This window comes from Lactuca sativa, chromosome 8, assembly GCF_002870075.4.
Source record: "Lactuca sativa cultivar Salinas chromosome 8, Lsat_Salinas_v11, whole genome shotgun sequence".
NCBI lineage: Eukaryota > Viridiplantae > Streptophyta > Magnoliopsida > Asterales > Asteraceae > Lactuca > Lactuca sativa.
This window is the reverse complement of record NC_056630.2, coordinates 243,706,331-243,726,261: the sequence shown is the minus strand read 5'-3', so window position 1 is coordinate 243,726,261 and position 19,931 is coordinate 243,706,331. Positions and strand designations below refer to the sequence as shown.

At 34.1% G+C, this 19,931-nt stretch overlaps 2 protein-coding genes across 3 annotated transcripts in view; both read left to right on the top strand.

The window, feature by feature from the left end:
* The window catches only part of LOC111911331 (receptor-like protein EIX2), a 259,032-nt gene that overhangs the window by 42,687 nt on the left and 196,414 nt on the right, over positions 1 to 19,931 (top strand). The window lies entirely within an intron of this gene.
* LOC128128034 (receptor-like protein EIX1) lies at positions 10,449 to 14,843 on the top strand. Of its 2 annotated transcripts, none has more exons than XM_052766808.1 (2): positions 10,449 to 13,438; positions 13,586 to 14,843. In XM_052766808.1, the coding sequence occupies exons 1-2, from the start codon at positions 11,200 to 11,202 to the stop codon at positions 13,627 to 13,629; spliced, it is 2,283 nt and encodes a 760-aa protein (XP_052622768.1). In that variant the 5' UTR covers positions 10,449 to 11,199; the 3' UTR covers positions 13,630 to 14,843. The 2 variants fall into 2 exon arrangements, with proteins under 2 accessions (XP_052622768.1, XP_052622769.1); XM_052766809.1 differs by having other exon boundaries at positions 10,450 to 13,438; positions 13,576 to 14,843.

The following is a 19,931-nucleotide window of genomic DNA, read 5'->3' as shown; positions in this document are numbered from 1 at the left end:
GGAAAATATTTGTCCTTATAATGCAAAATCCATTGAAAACTATGTATTTCAAAAGGAAAATTTCTAACAACTCTATCATAAATACATAAGCTCAAAATCTAATCTTCAAGTCCATGTGATCGAGATCCATTTCCTTTGTGATTAGACTCATCTTGCTCTTTCATCAAGCTTCCTTTCTTTTCACCGATACTACAAAAACATTCAAATGCAATCTTATCACATCATGTATTTTGAATCAATGAATAGGAACTTAACGAAGTTAGATAGTGGATTTTACCGAAGCGCAGTCATACACTTTGACTCTCCCATCTTTGGAATTTTCAGGCTCTTGGGGCAGACTTCTATCCAACGCCCTTTCTCTTGGCAGCAAACGCGGGTCGCTTCTCTTAGAACGTCCTCGGAAGCATGGTCGGTTGACTTTCCCAACAAATACGCTCCATTGCTTTGCCAAATCATTTCTGATTCAGCAACAATGAGCATGTAAGTTAGGTCAATGAGGTTGTCGTCATGATCCATCATATATTACCTTCTTTTGAACTCATTATATGATTCAGGAAGTGACTGCAAAACCCAATTTATAGCCAACTCATTCGGGAATGACACACCCAACATTATCAACCTATCAATGTGTGATTTCATTCCTAGAACGTGGGCACACACGGGTTTACCATCTTCATGTTTCATTTCCAATAGGGCTTTAGTGATGTTGAACCTTTCAATTCTTCGATCTTGTGGGTTAGGGAGAACAATTGGAGGAGGTGGAGGAAGTGAATCATGATTTCTTGTTCCTCGATTGAATCGTGAAATACCATCTTCATGTGGAATGCTTGTTCCACGGGATATGGGAAGACCATAGTTGTCGAACTTTGACATCTATAAAACGGGAGAAAACGAACTCAAGTTAGTTGATCGATTGAGTCCTTAGTAAATCACCCAAATGAGATACTAAGGCTAGGACCCAACACAATATTCTACAACTCGGGAGAGGGATGCCGTAACCCACATTGCAGAACATTTGAAGGTAAGTGAATGACGATTCACTAATTTCCACCATGAAAAAACGAAAAAGAAATTTAAGTTTTAAATCTATGAAAACTCCTAGATCCTTTGAGATTCATTGAACATTTCAATGGCATGTTTAAATCTCGATATGCCCCTCTTGTTTGTGACTGGGATGCCGAGGATCACAAAGCGGGTGTGAATAACCATGCAAACTTACATGGTGCCCTCACATGTTACAGTCACCTATTCGATGTGCCGGTAAACCACACACGCTCCACCGAACTATGACAAACATTAAGTCACCCTTTGCTACCTTTGCTTAGAACCATTTAGTGTGCCGGTAAACCACACACGCTCCACTAACATCTTCGCAAGGGAACAAAGTGTAATTTCATGGAATTGCATCAATTCACTTTGCCTAAGTAACTAAGACTGGGAATTTGAAAATCCTTTAGTTACTTTTGTACTTCATTATACTTATAATGGAAAGTTTCGTCCTATCCTACCCATTCGGCTAACGACCCTCCACTAGTCAAGAGTGCGGTGGGTAAGAGTGGATACCCATTCAATCGCCATATTATAGGAAATTTCCTTAAACACCCCTTATAGACCAGCTTCGTGAATGAGGCCTACTAACGGTAAGACTGACTTTTACTCATATATATATATATATATATATATATATATATATATATATATATATATATATATATATATATATATATATATATATATATAATGTTAGACTTTTAATGTTATATATAGTATAGGGTGTATTTTACACTTTTAAAATACTAGGTGGTCAAATTTAACAATTATACTTTTAATTCAATTAAATTGTAAACCTAAACTTTTATGGATTTATTAAACCTCTTTTAATTATACACCTTAATTAATTAATAAAACCATAAATGTGTGAATTGAACTTTTCAAAACATTACTAGGGTTTTAGAATTTAACATTCCTAATTAAACTTTTAATCAACTTTTAAATTCCAAAACTTGAGGGCAAGTTTTGAAACATTTCAAAACATTAGGGTTTAGAATTTAAATATACATCACAATTAAACTATTAATCAAAATTTAAATTCTAAAACTTGAGGGCAAGTTTTGAAACCCTTTTCAAAACATTAAGGTTTTAACCATTTAAATTTCAAAACAACAAAACCTTTGTGTTCAAATTTAAAATATAAAACCTAAAGGGAAAAATATGAAACTTTTCATAACAACAAGGATCAAATAACAAATAATCTAAAATTAACATTTAATCACATAATTATCCATATTTGATTTATTTAATGATTTCTTGCAAAACAATTTATCAATTTAATCAAAATAATCAATCAATTATCACATAAGGAAACAATTATCTTATTAATTGATAAATATCTTCAATTAGATCAGGAATATAGTCAAATATATCATAAAATCGGGTTTATATTGATCTAATATGATAAGGTAACTATCCCAAAGCAAAAACAGCAAGAAATCCCAAGATATGCTCCATCTGACGAGTTGACTCGTCGAGTCAAGCATGGACTCGTCGAGTCAGCATGGACTCGCGAGTCCAGCCTCCAAAACACCAAAAAATTGAATTTTTCAACCATATAATGCATCAATACAATAGAAACCAGTCTAGGCTCTGATACCACTGATGGGTTTTGGTCACAAGAACATCCTATGTGCTCATACAAACCCTAATGTTTGGATCTAGGTTTCTCTATTGTACATGCAAGTTATCCAAGACTATAAACCCTAATTCTAACATATGGAAATCGATATTAACATATATTTAGGTTTAAGATATTACCTTGATTGTTATGTAGCAATAACAATCCCAATTCCTCCTTGTATTGACTTTAGAAAGCTTAGAGTCACAAATGTCACTCCTCTAATGGTTCACAAACACCAAGAGCAAGAGGACGAAGAGGAGAGAGGATAGAGGCTGCCCAAAACGTGTTCTAACCCTAGAAGAGAAGTTCCCCACGTTTTTGAGCCTTAAGGGTTCTATATATAGTGAGGCTATTAGGGTTATCTAACAAGGAAACCCTAATTTGGATGCTTAAGCCCTAAGCAACCCATGGACTCCTTTCCTTAAGGCCTTGGACGATTTCCTCATGGGTTTCCCCATAGAATTCGTCCACTCCTCAATATAAGACAATCCATAGCCCAAATTGCAATTATCTTATAATTACAATTCCAGTCCCTTAAGTTTAAGTAGTCTCTTTTAGTCACAAAACTAATTACTAATTAATTATTGACTAATATTAATTAAACAATATGATTTCTCCTTTAATATATTATTCTCATAATATATTAATAATTCATATTTAATCCTTTCTCTCCATAATTCATCCTATCAAGTTGCTTTTGTGAAGGCAACCCAAAAGGACCATGCACCATCGGGTCAAGTACATACCAAAATAGTCATGGACTTAGACACTAATACAACATCATCATTGTTGGAAGACATCTGAAAGGAAGAAGGACAAGTTTAGATTAGATATAAAGATAGTCCTTAATGAAACACCCAAATTCCCAATCAAACAAGAATAAGAAATGAAGCAAAGGCCACAGATTCTAAGTCTATGGCGCCCTAGTCACATGTAACCGTGGTGTATCCACTTAGCAACCATTGTCCTACCAGTAACGACCCTTTTAGTTATCACATACTTAGTTAGTAGAATGCATAATACTCCTATAGTATTCTTGTTCTAACGATCTTGTGGTAGTGTTGGTAAGTTTTTAGACTTGTTGCAACACCACAATCACTCTTAGGCACATGCTAGTCACTCCTAGAGAGATGTAGTTGATCAGGCTACATCCACCCAGATGTGACTATATGTCTCTAAGCTTAATTATGCTGCTAAATAATCTTTAATACTTCTGTTCTGTTCTAGAATGATACTGATCCTTTGTATTGGTGAATGTATATGTATATACACTTAATTAAATATTTTAGTATTTAAAAGTATATATTCTTGGTTAGAGTGTTTTAGTCCTGAAGTGTTTATAGTTTGTATATCTTTTATGGGTTGATATACTTGATTCACTATAAACAATAGCTCTGATACCAATCTATCACACCCCAAAACCTAGAACGGCGGAATACGTTCTGGGGTGGAGGACGTCATGTACAGTATCATTACAATTGCATAATAGTAAAAACAAGAAACAACAACCATTTCATTAATATAGTGATCATAATTACAAATGTGTTCTGTAAAGTTTAATAGACACCAAAAGTATAACAAAATAAAAGATGGGTCTTGTATGTGCTCCATCTTCTCCAAAAGCTACACCAGTACCTGTCTATCTTTGACCTGAGGATACAAGTTATTTTGAAAACGAGTATCAGCATAAAGATGGTGAGTTCATAAGATTTTAGTGTCGTTGTTTGTGTAAAAGAGTTTTACAAAAACATAATATAGAAACTGAAACTTATGTTTATGAGTAGTAGGATTCCCTAGAAAATCCTATATTTTCCAGAAATGTGCATTTGTAAGTCAAATCCTTTGAGTGTGTAAAAGTATTATCTTTGAAACCTTCAGTTGTAAAAGTATAGTAATAAATCTCATGTGAGTAACATAGCTGAAGAAATGTTATGCCTGCTAACAGCAATAGTGGTGTAACTTTAGTCAGCAATAGATCTTTAGTTTCTTCGGGATATTAGCTTAGACTTTAAGTCTTAGTGTATTTATTTGGATATAAGTGTAACCCCTCATGTGACCAATTGTATGATATTAGAGTGTCCGATGACCTTCCCGGTCATTCGTAGTGAAGTGATGTAGTGTCATTCCTGGGCCTAGTAGGCTCGGACTGTTGTTAACAGTCGGGATGTAATAGTGTCAGTTCCATATAGATCTATACATGTAGTGTTGCTTTCCTTCCGGGAAGCCCTTATCACATGGTGTAAGCGTGGTAGAGTACCTTATCAAGGGATAGTGTGTTTTACTTTGTATTAGTGTGTTCTCTTATGCTTTAGTATGGTAGACTTTTAGTATAGTAGGTAGAGTGTTCTCTTATACTTGTATTAACTTGTAATATTGACAGTTGTAGTATGTATAGTAGTAGTAGAGGTAACAAGCAGTAACCTTAACTATACCTATTATAGTTAATTAGAGTGTGTGAATTCCTGCCTTTGATCAGCAAAGGTATTGAATAAGATGAAAACTTTCATAGCTAACATGAATATATATGATATATAACTAAGAAATCAACGATAGTCGGACGGACAACCAATACCCTAAGACCACATCAAACAAGAACAGGAAATAAGGCGAGCTATCAGTCCTAAGTCCTTCAAGTCTTACTTATATAAATAACCTTAAAAACGCATTTGATAATTAGTTGAAAACAGTTTTCTTGATAAGTATCTAAAAGTGTAGAGAGTTCTCCTTTTGATGATGAAATGTAATTCACATATGATTTGATAATAAAAACACGTAGTATTATACTTGTACCCCCCCCCCCCCCCTCCCCCCTAAAACACGTAAAAACATTTAAAAAGGTTCATTAAGGGGTATAAACTCACCGTTTACTGTAGGGTTCAAGTTTGCGATTCGTATAACTGCTGAGTGTCAACGGATGTTCTGAACGCAAGTAGCCCCTATTAATCATACGGTGACACATATATAAGTTAGAGCTAAGGTGTTTTCATGACTAAACATGAGGGGAAATCCTTCCTAAGGGCATGGAATCACTAAGACTAAGTGTCCCATGTTCTATACCCAATGATCTATGCAAGTTTAAGGCCAAATATGAGTATTAGGGTGTGTGTATGGCCATAAAGGTGAGTGTGCGGCTGGGGTCGGCCAGACTTGTGAGTGAGGTTGCACACTAGAGTGTGTGGCCGTACAGGGTGTGTGTGCGGTCGTACACTCCTTGTTCGAGTCCCATGTGTCGATTATGTGGCCTTACTCTCACTTTGGAGGGTATTATGAGTGTGTGCGGCCACCTGATGAAGGTGTGCGGCCGCACTCCTTCATAGGATGAAGAACATGAAGAACATTATGAGTTTGAGGCTTGGATTCAAGTATTTCACCTCCATGACAAGTAAAATGATGGTGTTCTTCACGTTTTGGGAGTCTTCTAGGTGTTCTTGGGTGGTTTTCTAGAGAGGGAAAGTATAGAAAGAGAAAGGATGCAGCCAAAAGTGAATGGAAGGGGGTCCTCTACTTTATATAGGGTTGAGTGTGAGGCTGGAGGGGTTTGCTGCTGGGTGTGCGACTGGCTTGGCCGCACACACCTCTCTTGGTGTGTTTGGTTGGATTTCGTGATGCAGCACCCTTCCTAATCTTTCCTAAGGTCCATATCTATGATATATTAAGCCTAAAACACTAGCGCGGGCTCAACATATTATTAAAAGATGCTAAATTCAAGTGAATTTTAGATATATGGATGGATTGCTCAGTGTAAAGTATCAGGTTGTCACACAAATTGTAGTTCTTAGTTAAAATTGGGGGAGGAATATTGGACTTTAGAAGAATGCGACAAAGAACCACCATTCGCAGCTGCCAGCACTTGTAGTGGGTGGTGATCGAAAAATAGAGAAAGAAAAAGGTTGGTATCGCCGGAGAAAGGAGAAGGAGCGCCGGAGTTGGGTAGTTGTCGGTTGTGAGTGTAAATGAGAGAGAGGGAGAAGGAAACTAGGGATAGGGGGAGGGGAGGGGTGGGATATTTTTTTTTTCTTTTAAATCTATACACTGATAAGTAAGTAACAAAAAAAAAAATAAAAAAAAATTATTAAGGGTAAAATAGTCATTTTATGTCAATAGGGACTAACCATGCAAGAAAAAACAAATTCAGGGACGGTCCGAGTTAATTTTTAAAAATAGGGACTAAACATGCTTTCTGATATATGCACGAGGGACGGATGGTGTAATTTACCCAAATAGGAAAAAATGATGAGTAGGTAAGGTAAGGTGAGGGGGGCATTTGAGGGTGTGTTTATTTAAATAAATTAAAAAATCAATGGCAAAATAGTTTTTTTACGTAAGACAGGAACCAATCGTATAACAAAAACAAACAATAGGAACCTTCTGAGTTAAAAAAATAAATTAGAGACCAAAAATGCAATTTACCTTAAACCATAAGGACCATTCGTATAATTTACTCGAACTTTTATTTTGGACCCAACCACCTTAGCTCTCTTTTCATGATATAATTATTTATTTATTTATTTATTATTATTATTATTATTATAATAGTAACCCAATATCATCTTTTAAGCATTTTAACTCATTTCTATTTGCTTCACCTCATGTTGAGGACTTTACACATGAATGATCCAATTGAAGAAATAGAAAATCATAGGTAATACAAAAAATCATAGGTAATACAAATTTGTTACTAAATGGATTTTATCTGTAACAAAACCAAAGGTAGCTAGTTTTTTATCTCCTATTTTGCTACAAAGGAAACTCATGTAAGTGGTTTTTACCATTTGAGCTAAAATTGATTGTTGTTCATATACAGTTTGAACGATCTATGGGGTATGAGCCATGCATGGGTGGAATCACAAATACAGTTTGAACGATCTGTTATAGTACATATGTAAAAGTTACAAAATATAAGTTATGGAATATGTACTTAACATTGTAACATATAATAAGAATTGATAAATATTAAATTAAGTTAAGCTAAATATACTTGCTTCACGCAACTGATAATTAGACTGATGCAATCCTGATACTAGGTTTGTTTTTAATGGAATATTAAGAAAAGAGGAATATATTTGTTTTCTTGTTAGGGAGAAGTTGCATGGAAAATTCCACAAGAAATATGCTAACTTAGTGCATCAATCATGGCACTATTGTTTAAATTTTTTTTTTATTGCAATTACACTTGCTTCTTCCAAGGGGGATAGACTTGGTTAAAAAGCACTTCTTTCGATCTAGAGAAAACAAAAAATAGGCTTGGATGTATTCATTGACTTCCAAGTCTTCCATGAAAATAAATAGATTGTGGCCAATAAGCCAAATACATTTACGAATGTCATGTCGAATAACCAACAACCACTTATATTGATTAAGAGAAAAAGAAAAATACCCCAAGACCAAAATACAAGTTTCTGGATATTAGTTATCTAATATCATTTTTTACTGTTTTTTTTTTTTGACAGAAAAAAGACAGTTTATTTTCATGTAATCAACTTTTTGTAAATATCAACACAAATATTGCGTCTTAGACATATTAGAGACCACACTAGTTGCAACTAAAATGAATTACAACTTTAAAGATATGAGTTCTAGCATGCATCAATAGTTTTATTCAAATTTAATAACCTGTAAATCTGGTAAAGACAACAAAATCAGTGCTTCTTCTAAGTGCATGTGTGTTTTAAAATATCATAAGTGTTTACTGGAATGCCTTAAATATTTTAAGAAAACTTATTAAAACTGTGTTTTAAGAAGTAAAATATTAATTGGTTATTAAAACAGCTCACAAACTTTTAACACATTTAAATGAGTTTTGGAACCGGGCTGACCTGTTTGACCAATTAGATATAAAGAATGACCTAAATCAAACCCATTTTTCTATAAATGGGTTGGAATTGTCATCTCTACATCATACTGTATTTACTTACATTAAAAAGTAATTTAGAGGAACAAACGAGGATAAAATGAAAGCTGATGGGTAATGTAGAAATTCTTTGGGAAGTGGTATTCTATGAATTGAAATGAAAGTATCTGTCATGACATTCATAGTTTCTGGCATTGATTAAGGACATCAAATTTGTTTTCATTTTTTCTCTTCCATCAACCATAATCTCTTATGTTTTGGTGTTGGTATATATTTAAAAATTACAGGACATAACATTGTAACTTATAATAAGAACTAATAAATTGAAAATATTAACAAGTTAAGCTAAGTATACTTCACAACACTGATAGTTAGTCTATGCAATCCTGATAGTAGTTTTTGTTTTTTGTGGAATAATATCAAAGTGGAATACATTTGGTAGGGAGAAGTTGCATGGAAAATTCCACAAGAAAGATGATTGGTTCATCAATCATGGTCCCCTTTTTTGTGTGTGAGTGTTATTTGGGGGTTTACTTTGTTGACTTCAAAGTTTGTGTGGAAGGCTTTTGGCCAAATGTTTTTACGTGTGCCATGGGGCATAGAATATACCCAACAGTGTTCCAATTCAATAACACCAATTCGCTAAAAGCCAAAAAAATTGTAGCAATAGTGGTATCAAACTTAAAAGAAAAAACTAGAGTAAATTACACAAATGGTCCCTGTGGTTTATGCTAATCTACATTGAGAGCAAGATAGTCATATTAATTTGTTTGGGGACAAAACCTAAACAAAACCAAACTATAAGGACCGTCCGAGTTAGAAAAAATAGTTAAGGACCATACACACAAATTACCCAAAACTACATGACTCCATTCATGTAATTTACTCAAAAAACTATTATATAATTTCTTTAATGTTTAAATCTAATTATATTAAAGATATTTTAGGATAAAATATGATTGTAACATGCCAACTATAGGAGCTGTGCAGACCATTTAATTTTGATTGATAAAAAAAAAAAAAAAAAGGCGAGGCCCAGAGCTTACCAGTTTGTGGCTGCAAACTGTCGATTGACTTCCAAGTCTTTTGTAGTTGGTGACTTCTAACTGATTAAACAGAATTACGTATTTCATGGAAAGTAGCCAAAAAAGGACTTAAATCGATCAAGAAAAATTGAAAATTATCCCAAGACCAAAAAATACAAGTTTGTGGATATAAATTGTCTTCCATGATGATAAGTAAATACGACTATAGCTGTGATTATTATAACTTATAAGACTGAAATGTTTCATGATATCAACTAACTATCAAGTGTCTTTTTTGACAGAAAAAGTCAGTTTATTCTCATGTAATTGTTAACACAGAGGTGAGAGGTTGCATGTTATACACATTAGAGATGGAACTAGTTGCAACTGAAATGAATAACAACCTTAAAGATGTGAGTTTTAGCATGTGGAAATAGTCAGTTTTAATAACGGTCAAGAACTCAAAATCAGCAACTCTTCTTCCTAGTGACTGTTGCATATTGCATTTGGCCTGAACATTGTAAAAAGCAATTGAATTCTCACTGCTATTATTTGGATGATTTTCAAAGTATAGCATGCTAATAAGAATTATTTTTGAAGAACAATGTTATAACTGGGTGCACATTTCAAAGCACAATGCCATAATAAGAAAAAAAAATGAAAATACAATGTTATGGTTAAACAAATGAAAGTGAGATGCTATAATATTTATTTATGTTGGTTTAACCTAGGAAACGTTAAAAAGCTCTTCTATATACATTATCTCATGGGTTATGTTGCTTTCCATGTTTTTTAATTTTTGATATTTTCTTGACTCATCCCCTGTATTAATTATGTTATGTGTCTAAATTGTTTTATTCCCAAATTCTGTCTAATTCAAGTGCATTAGATGTTTTGCCTGAACCTTGTATATATTGTTTCATGACTAACTGTTTCTAATTGCTTCATTTTGTATTGTTTATTTAGGTCATTTTTAGTGCCTATTTTCAAGTAAATGGGTTGAAATTGTCATGTCTAATAAAACCGTAATGCATTTGAGAAGACTGGATTTTTTTTTTATAAAAGATGATATAATATCTTTAATTTGGAGTTGCAGAAGAAAGTATCTTTTAATTAGGCTTGGGCTTGGCACATCAACCTTTTCAAGTCAAATAATAACAAAAAATTATTTTCTTGTAGTTAGTTGTGTAAAATGATTGGACATCAAAATTCAGTTTATAATTTACAACTACTATTTACAAAAAGATTATAAATTATCTTGGATATCTTGAAAATCTAAATGCTTGTTTGACATGGGGAACAGACTTGGCCATAAACCACTTTTTTTTTTTTTTTTTTTTTATCAAGAGAGAAATAAAGATAGCATCAGACCACAAAAATACAACTTGTGGGTACAAATGTCCATTGACTTCAAGTCTTCCATGGCATTAAGTTGTTCTTCATTTGTGGCATTATAAATGAACTGGTTTCTTCTTCATAATAATCTATCACTTCATCATAACAAACTATCTTTCCACTTCAACTTTCTTCTAAATTAAACTGAGTTAGGGAGGGTTGATAAATGGGGAATCCGTGGGGTTTGGGGCTCCATCTCATTTTCATATGTGTTTTTTTGTTTGCAACCAAATATACTTGTTTGGGTGTTGGAAATGTCACTGTTGTTTGCTCCCAGAAAGAACGACTTGCTCTTCTCAGGTTCAAAGGGAGTGTCATCGAAGATGGTTTCGGAATGTTGTCTTCATGGGTGGGTAAGGATTGTTGCCAGTGGGAAAGAATCCATTGTGGCAGTCGCACTGGAACCATTGACAGCCTCAATCTCAGAGGAGATTACTTTGGCTGAGTTGAGGCATCTCAAGTACCTGGACTTGAGTCAGAATGATTTTGGAGGAAGCCGGTTCCCTAAGTTCATTGGATCCTTCAAACAGCTGAGATATCTCAATCTCTCTTATGCTGGTTTTCAAGGTATTATTCCTCCTTACATTGGAAATCTTTCTAATTTAAAGGTTTTGGATCTCAGTTGGAATGATGATATGTCATGGACTTTTGGCCTTTCATCACTCGAGCATCTCGACTTGAGTTGGGTGGATCTTGGCGGAGCAAAGAACATGGGCATGGTGCTTTACAATCTTCCTTCGTTAAAAGAGTTAAGTTTGCATGGTTGTGGACTTTCCAATGCCCATCTTGGTCCTTTTCTTAATTCGAGTAGAATACTTCCCAACATCAAACACCTTGATCTTGGCTTCAATTCTTTCAAAGGCCCACTCCCTGGATTTTTCCGAAACATGACATCCCTAGCATTCCTCGATCTTTCTAAATTTAATCTTAGTTTGGCATGGAACTTTGCAAACGTGCTAAACATGATCCCTTCTTTATCAGAGCTGCATTTGTCACTTTGTATGCTTTCTAACATCCAACACCTGGATCTTAGCTGGAATTCAATTGAAGGCATATTTCCATCTGTTTTCAGTAACATGAGTTCCTTAAGAGTCCTTGATCTCTCAAGAAACATGCTGCATTCTTCGGTTCCTATTATGGCTAACCTTCTAGAGCTTGATCTTTCTGTTAACCAGTTTAAGAATATTGAGGATGTTGGAATCTGGAGACAGTGTCACCTGAAAACATTGGCTACATATGGAAATCCTTTTGAAATAGAAAGGATTGACCCACCGCAAAACGTTTCAGAATGCTCCCAATATGCTTTGGAGCGGTTGGATTTAAGTGGGTGTTTGAATGGTACGATTCCAGAAGCATTTGGAAGACTAACCAATTTAAGACACTTAGATCTATCAATGAGCAGTTTGACAGGTCCAATCCCCGAATCTCTAGGAAGATTAAGATTCTTAGAGGTATTAGATCTACATGATAACCAATTGAATGGTTCAATTCCAGAATCCTTTGGAAATCTTGCAGCTTTAGAATCTTTGTATCTACAATCCAATCACTTAACGGGCCCCATCCCAACATCTCTAGGAAGACTTGTTTCATTACAAGCAATTCGGTTGTCTTCAAATTTGTTAAATGGGACTATTCCGGTTTCAATTGGGCAACTTGCCAAACTCAAATATCTTGATATCTCAGACAATTCCTTAGAAGGAGTAGTTTCCGAAGCCCATTTTGCTAACCTTTCGATGTTGGAGCACTTGGATGCTTCTTCTAACACCAAGTTGGCATTCAATGTCTCACGTGAGTGGATACCTCCATTCCAGTTGTATGGTCTAGATCTCAGTTCCTGCAATCTCACAAATGGATTGCCACAGTGGCTACGAAATCAGTTCTTGCTCTCTGAGTTAGTGTTGTCGAATGCTTCAATTTCGGGACCTCTGCCCAGATGGTTGCGGAAGATGCCTGTCATTGATTTCTTAGATCTCTCTCACAACAAACTCAGCGGACCATTGACAAACCTTCCAGAAATAGGACTGGCATTAATATTAGCAAATAACATTTTCAATGAGTCGATTCCAAGGTCCTTGTGCAGATGGACGCATTTGGAATATCTTGATCTTTCCAGAAATAGGTTAACAGGGAAAATTCCCAAGTGTCTCCAGAATCTGAAATTGTTGGAAACCATGATATTTAGTTCAAATTTGCTTTCAGGTGTCATTCCAAGTTATATAGCAAATAATCATTCATCATTGTATTGGTTAACATTGAATGGCAATAACTTTACTGGGGAAATTCCTCAAGGTTTGGGGAATTTACGAGCTTTAAGAGTGTTAGATGTGGGTGATAATCAACTGTTCGGAAACATACCCCACTGGATCGGAGAAAAGCTGACAAATTTGATGGTCTTAAAGCTACACAGGAATAACTTCACTGGGGAAATTCCTGAATCTTTGTGCAAAATGTCGAAACTTCAAATTTTGGATGTTGCACACAACAACTTCACAGGTATCATCCCTCATTGCCTAAGAGAGTTGAATTTCTTGAGCATTCTCTTTTGAACAAAAAATAACAACACACATGGTTTCTCTGGTTTTTTGGTGGTGTTCAATTTCTTGAGCATTCTCTTTTACTGGTTTCTGTAGTTTGATTCAGGGATTTCTCAAGATTTATTGGGACAGATGGGTGTTTGCAAGTGAACGATGTTGAAGGGTTTAGCAAGAGGTTGCATTTGAAGAACATTCCAAGGTGGCAGTCTAATTAGTCTCAGCAGGTAACAAATCAGTGAACAACAATTCAAATGGAAGCTGAGATAGAAATTGGTTACGCAAAGAGAAGACGGATATGATGCAAGAAGTTATCGAGTTACAACATGTAAATGGTCAGACACATCATTATTGGAGACACATCATTATATGGAATCAATAAAGAAAAAAACTTAAAAGCAGTCAAGGTTGTGTTATTGCTTTTTTCTTGAGTGTTTAAGCCGTAGATGTGTCTTTGAGCATTGTCATTCTGCAAGAATTTCCATGGGTTTGACAATTCCTGTGGTCAACATCTTGATTTTCCTTTTTGTTGCTTTCAAATCAAATATGAGTTTATTGCCTATACTTCTTTCTTTTTGTATTTTGCTTTTCCAAATTGTTACTTTTACTCTTGGTTCGTCTTGATCATCAACAACAATAGTTAATTGTAAAATCAAGGACTCATTTAAGTTACATATCTTGGTCTATTTTTCAAATAATTAAGTAAGAATCAGGTATCCACTTATTATCTATTTTTCTATTTGTAAATTTTCTTTTTCTTTTATCATGCAAAGGGGGAAAGTTTTGGTCTTGGTTATGTTATTATGAATGATAAACAACACCGTACATGCATGGTTGTTGTGGTTTTTGGTGGTGTTTTGTTTCTTACACATTCATCTTTTATTGGTTTCTGTGATTTAATTCAGGGATTTAGCAAGATTTATTGAATAGGTGGGAGTTTGTGCATGAACATTTCTTATGAGGGGTTTAGCAAGAGGTAACTTTTGAAGAAAATTTGAAGGTGGGACTTAAATCAACTCAGCAGGTAACATAGAATTGAAATCCAAAGGGAAGCTGAAATAAAATGGTTACGCAAAGAGAAGAGTACAGAACTGATGCAAAGTTATTAAATTACAACATCAACATGCTCAGACACATCAAGATGTGCAATAAATAATAAGATAACTCAAAGCCGTCGAGCATACACAAAAGCAATAGGTTTTTTGTTTTATCACCTTTTTTCTTGAGTGTAAGCCCTTGATGTGTCTTTCAGCGTTGTCATGCTGCAAGATTTTCAATGGGTTTGAGATTTCATGGGTTTAACATCTTGATATTCCTTTTTGTTGCTTTCAATTCAGATACAATTTGATTCAATATACTTCTTTCTACTTGTATTTGCCTTTTATTCTTATTTACGTTTACTCTTAGCTAGTCTTGATAATCAACAAAAATAGTTAATTGCGGTTCATGGACTCATTTGAGTTACAGACCATAGTCCATTTTTCTAGTAGTTGAGTGTATGTTTCCTACAGTTATTCCAAGGTTAGTTACACATATATATGCATCTTCAATACCACTTTCCTCTCCTTTCGGCGGCCCACTTTTTAGAATGGAAAAATAGGTTGTATTGTATAATTGGCATTTGATATTATACAATCGGCCTTTCAGATGGTGTTATCGACGTTTGATATGGTGGTATTAGTGTTTGATATGGTACAGAATATCTTCTGGGATCAACATACTGAATTTCTCAATACGTGTATTGGTTTTCAGAAACTACTTGTGAATTGAGTTGTTATTGGAACGCAACATATCCACCAACATCGTGATAATCATTTAGAGAGATACAGATACCTATTTGATTGTTGCTACCTCTTCTATGTATCTGCTCTTAGCAAAACTTTTTCCATCTTTTACTACCGGACCCTCTTCTGCTGCTAGATCGGTTCCCACCACCAACATATCGATTTGTTGCATTGTATAAACATGTTGTTTCTAACTGCCATCAACCACCAACAAAAAACAACAATTAGTCATGTACAATGTTTGAACTCATGTTATCTCGGCAAGAGCAAAAGGGTAAGGTGGAAAAAATTGCTAAGGAAATCAGAAGAAAAAACATAGTGAAAATTGTGCTAAAAAATGCAGACAATTGGTTTTGATAACTCTTTTTTACAAAGCAATCTCTTATAAGATAACATCCTCTACAATGTGCAAATTTTCATACCATAGGTTATGATTTTCACAGTATGGTCTTTGAATTTCGCAGTCAACATGACATGATAATACATTTTTTTTAAATCACAGATGATTTCACTTTCCACAGTCAACAACGTCCAAAACGATGTCGTTTTCATTTTTCATTTTTTTTTTTTGCAGGTGAACCACACTTTTGCAAATGGTGGCTTGGGAAATTTATGGCCTGGGATTCATTTAAGTTGCAAACCTTGGCTATTTTTCAAATAGTTAAGTATGTGTTTTCTGTAGTTCTTCCAAGATTAGTTCCTCATATGCATCTTCGGTATCACTTTTCTTCTCTTTTAAGCCTCCTTTATTATGTAGGAATGTACCTGCATTTGGAATGCATAAGACCTGGATCAATTTTCTTCCCCTCCCCACTCCCCATCCTCTTTGAGAATAGTCTTATATTAAAGGTTGTACATTCAGCTTGTAAAATGCAAATGTCCATCTTCGATCCTGCTTCCTTGTTTCTTTTGATACCTTCATCATCTTTTTGTAATTTGATTTTTTAGCATACATGACCAAACAATTAACAAGATGATGATATGACAAGGTTCCACTGCTGACCAGATATTTAATGTTAATCACATTGATTTCATCAACAAGGCTCCACTACTTATCAAATATTATTCAAAGTTACTAGTCAAACTAATCCTGAAACTAAGCGTAAGTTCAAACAAAGCAATTTTATGAGTAAGAACATAGTTAAACAAGATGAAAAACATACCACGATGCAAATTGTAATACAAAAACAATATAGCTATGGCCAATCCTTCAAAAAAGTAAAGAAGGTAGGCAATTCATGGGAAAGAATATTTATATCTCCTATTTATTTCTTCATAAAATATGTGTAAGTTTGTCACAATACCTAATTACCTTGCGTACTTTTCCACAAAAATCGATGGTTCTAGATATATCAGCCTTATATGTGGCAAATTGGCATGTAGGATGCAATATCAAAACACAAACCGTAAGATACCGTTTAACCGTATTGGGCTAACCTGCAAACACTTTTTTCAATTTCATATATAATTAATATATTAAATATGAATAAGATTAGGGTATTAAAACATGATCAAATTGTTTGGACTAATTAAAGCAAGTTAGGATGGTTGAAAATACTTCAATATACTATGGATTTCTATTAAAATGTTTGATCTATTTGAAATGTTTCCTTTTTAGCTAAAATAGTATTTTTACGTGTTTGGCCCATTAAGAAAAAACTATTGGTCAAATACATAACTGGTAAAAAAAATCCCTATACTTGGCTCTGAATAAGGATAAAATAGGTAAGAACACTTTTTTCTTATCTAGTGGGACCAACATACAAAGTGGTGAAGCAAGACGTACCATGTTTCAAAAAAAAATGTTTAGGCCATCCAGTATATGGACCACGAACCCAGTTGTGGTCTACGTGGCCACAGACAACAACCGTGCAGACCACCCCGTCCGGTCGTGGTTCGTCGTTTTCGTGATGGCTCATGGTGCCGAAGATGAGACGTAACGCCCAATCATGGCTTCTTGACAAATTTCTTCTCTCTCAGCCTTCTTCTGTCTCTCTCTTAGTTATTTCTCTTCGTTATCAGTGGAGAGTACTCCGGTTGTAGTGGGGTGGTTCGTGGTTGCTTCGGTGGCTGATCTGGAAGCTCTCCACGATCGTTGTCGTGGAGAGTATAACAGATAGTCTTAGGGCCAAAAGTCTAAGAATTTTAGATCTACAAAGGAAAAACATATGTATTTTTTTGTTGTTTCCCCCTATCCTAGCTTAAAGAATATGATTTTCACAAATTGGAAATCATGCATTTGTTTGGATTCAACAATGTTTCTCTGACCCCAACCACAATGTTAGATCTCTTAGAAGTCGAATTCCAAGCCAAAAAGATCCATTAAGTTAATAACTATCAAGACAAGAATAAACCATTTATACCTAAATGTCACATTTTTTTGTGTTGAATGAAGTTTTAAGATTAGGTTGATATAAACAAAAACTCAAAAAGGGACACATGGTTATTTTATTTTTATTTGATTATTATGTACATCTACAACAATAATCTCTCTCTCTCTCTCTCTCTCTCTATATATATATATATATATATATATATATATATATATATATATATATATATACACATAGTTGTTAAACTCGTACGAGTTAGGAGTTGACTCGTACGAGTCGAGCCACTTGATACCCAAAGCGAGGCAACTCGTAACATGACTCGTTTTTCTTCTGACTCGTAAAAAAAATCCGATTTAAGTCGTGACTCGGACCGAGTTGAGTTGGCTCGTAAATCAGACGAGTCATAAAACATGTGACCTGTTTAGCGGTATGTATAGCTGTTTAGCGGTTGTAGTGCCTCGATTTGTTGTTGGCTCTAAGTTTTGAGATTCTGCTTTGGTCGAGAAAATGCTGGGAGAGATGTGAGGTAGTAGGAAAAGCAAGTAGAAACAAGTTCATCTCTTTCTTGGTGAAAAGATGAGGTTGAAAAGAGAAATCACGTGGTGGTAGGAAATATTTGAGGTGGTAAGAAAAGAAGCTAGGGTTTCAAATAAAATTAAGTGGGTGTAATATATTAATAAGAAGCATGGGCCACAATTCTTTCCTGGGCTTTAAATTAACTGGGTCTTTGTGCAGCCACCAAAAAAGTGGTTATAGTTCATTTCTTTTGATTGTTTTCTTTTTTTCATATAAAAGTAAAATTTTGTGAATATGTTAATTTCATTCTAAAATATGTAATAATCAAGAAATATTATATATATATATATATATATATATATATATATATATATATATATATATATATATATATATAGTGTCATGACTCTTACGAGTCGAGTTACGATTCGAGTCACAAGTTAATATTTTGGATTTCGAGACACGAGTCGAGTTACGAGTTGACAGCTATGTGTGTGTGTGTGTGTGTGTGTGTGTGTGTGTATATATATATATATATATATATATATATATATATATATATATATATATATATATATATATATATGGGGAATTGAAGGCTCCTGTGGGGAAGCATCTTCCAAGAAGCATCTTCCAAAGCTTAGTACACTTGAAATGTTCCTTTATGAAAAAAAATTCCATTATTTATAATAACAATTTTATAGATGCTGTTGAACGTGTTTAATGAGCATGACAATAAGATACATCATTGTCATTCACTATCATGTTTAATTAGTTTTTAGGATCAAAATGAATTATTCGTTGTTTAGTTTATATATATACATGTTTAAATGAAATTAAGCTGATAATTAATAACATTAACAACATTGTCATTTAATAAAAATCAACATTAGTTCTAATAGATAGAGTGTAGTGAGCACCAAATAAGTTGTATAACAAAGTCATATGCCCACTTTGATATTTTTTTTTGCATATTTAACAAATAGTTGAACAGATGTTTATTCACCATCTCAAATATTTTTCTAAATCTATTATATTGTAATCATGAAATTTTCTTATCAAACATATTTTTAGATGTGATGGTTTCTTTTCTATAATTTCCTTTGTCGGATAATATGTAGATAGAGTTAAACAAGAAAAGAAAAATCAATGTTTGTATTCTATTTTTTTATTGGTTCGATAATGGTTTTTATTTTTATTTTTTATATACAGATATAGATGGATATCTTAATTTAGACAGATCCAATCCTGACAGTATTTTTGTTTTTTCATTGAATAATAGGAGAAGTTATAAGGAAAACTCCAGAAGAAAGATTATCGGTGCATCAATCATGACACTCTTAGTTGGTTTACTTTATTGACTTCAAAGTCTTTGTGTGGAGGACTTTTGGCCAAATGCTTTTACGTGTGCCACGGGGCATAGACTATACTCATAACTGTTCCAATACATAACACCAATTGAAAAAATAGGGTATTAGTCCAAACCACGATTTTTTTTAGATTGGTGGTCCTTTTGAGGTAGTTTCGTTGCGTTTTTGGTCCCTCTGTAAACTAAAATGACTGTAATACCTTTGGGGTATTTATTTTTCATTTTTCTTTCATTTTTTTTAAATCTAATTGTTTTTTTTATTTATTTTAATAATTAAAAAAGTGGGGCCACCTCTCTCTCTCTCTCTGAAAATATATTCACCCCCATCCACTTCTTCATCTTCCCCAATTCATATATGATGAACACAGATACACACTTCTAAATCATATGAGCACATGGAGTTTTCAGATTCTATTTCTCACACAACCACACATCTAAATTTTTATATGAAGA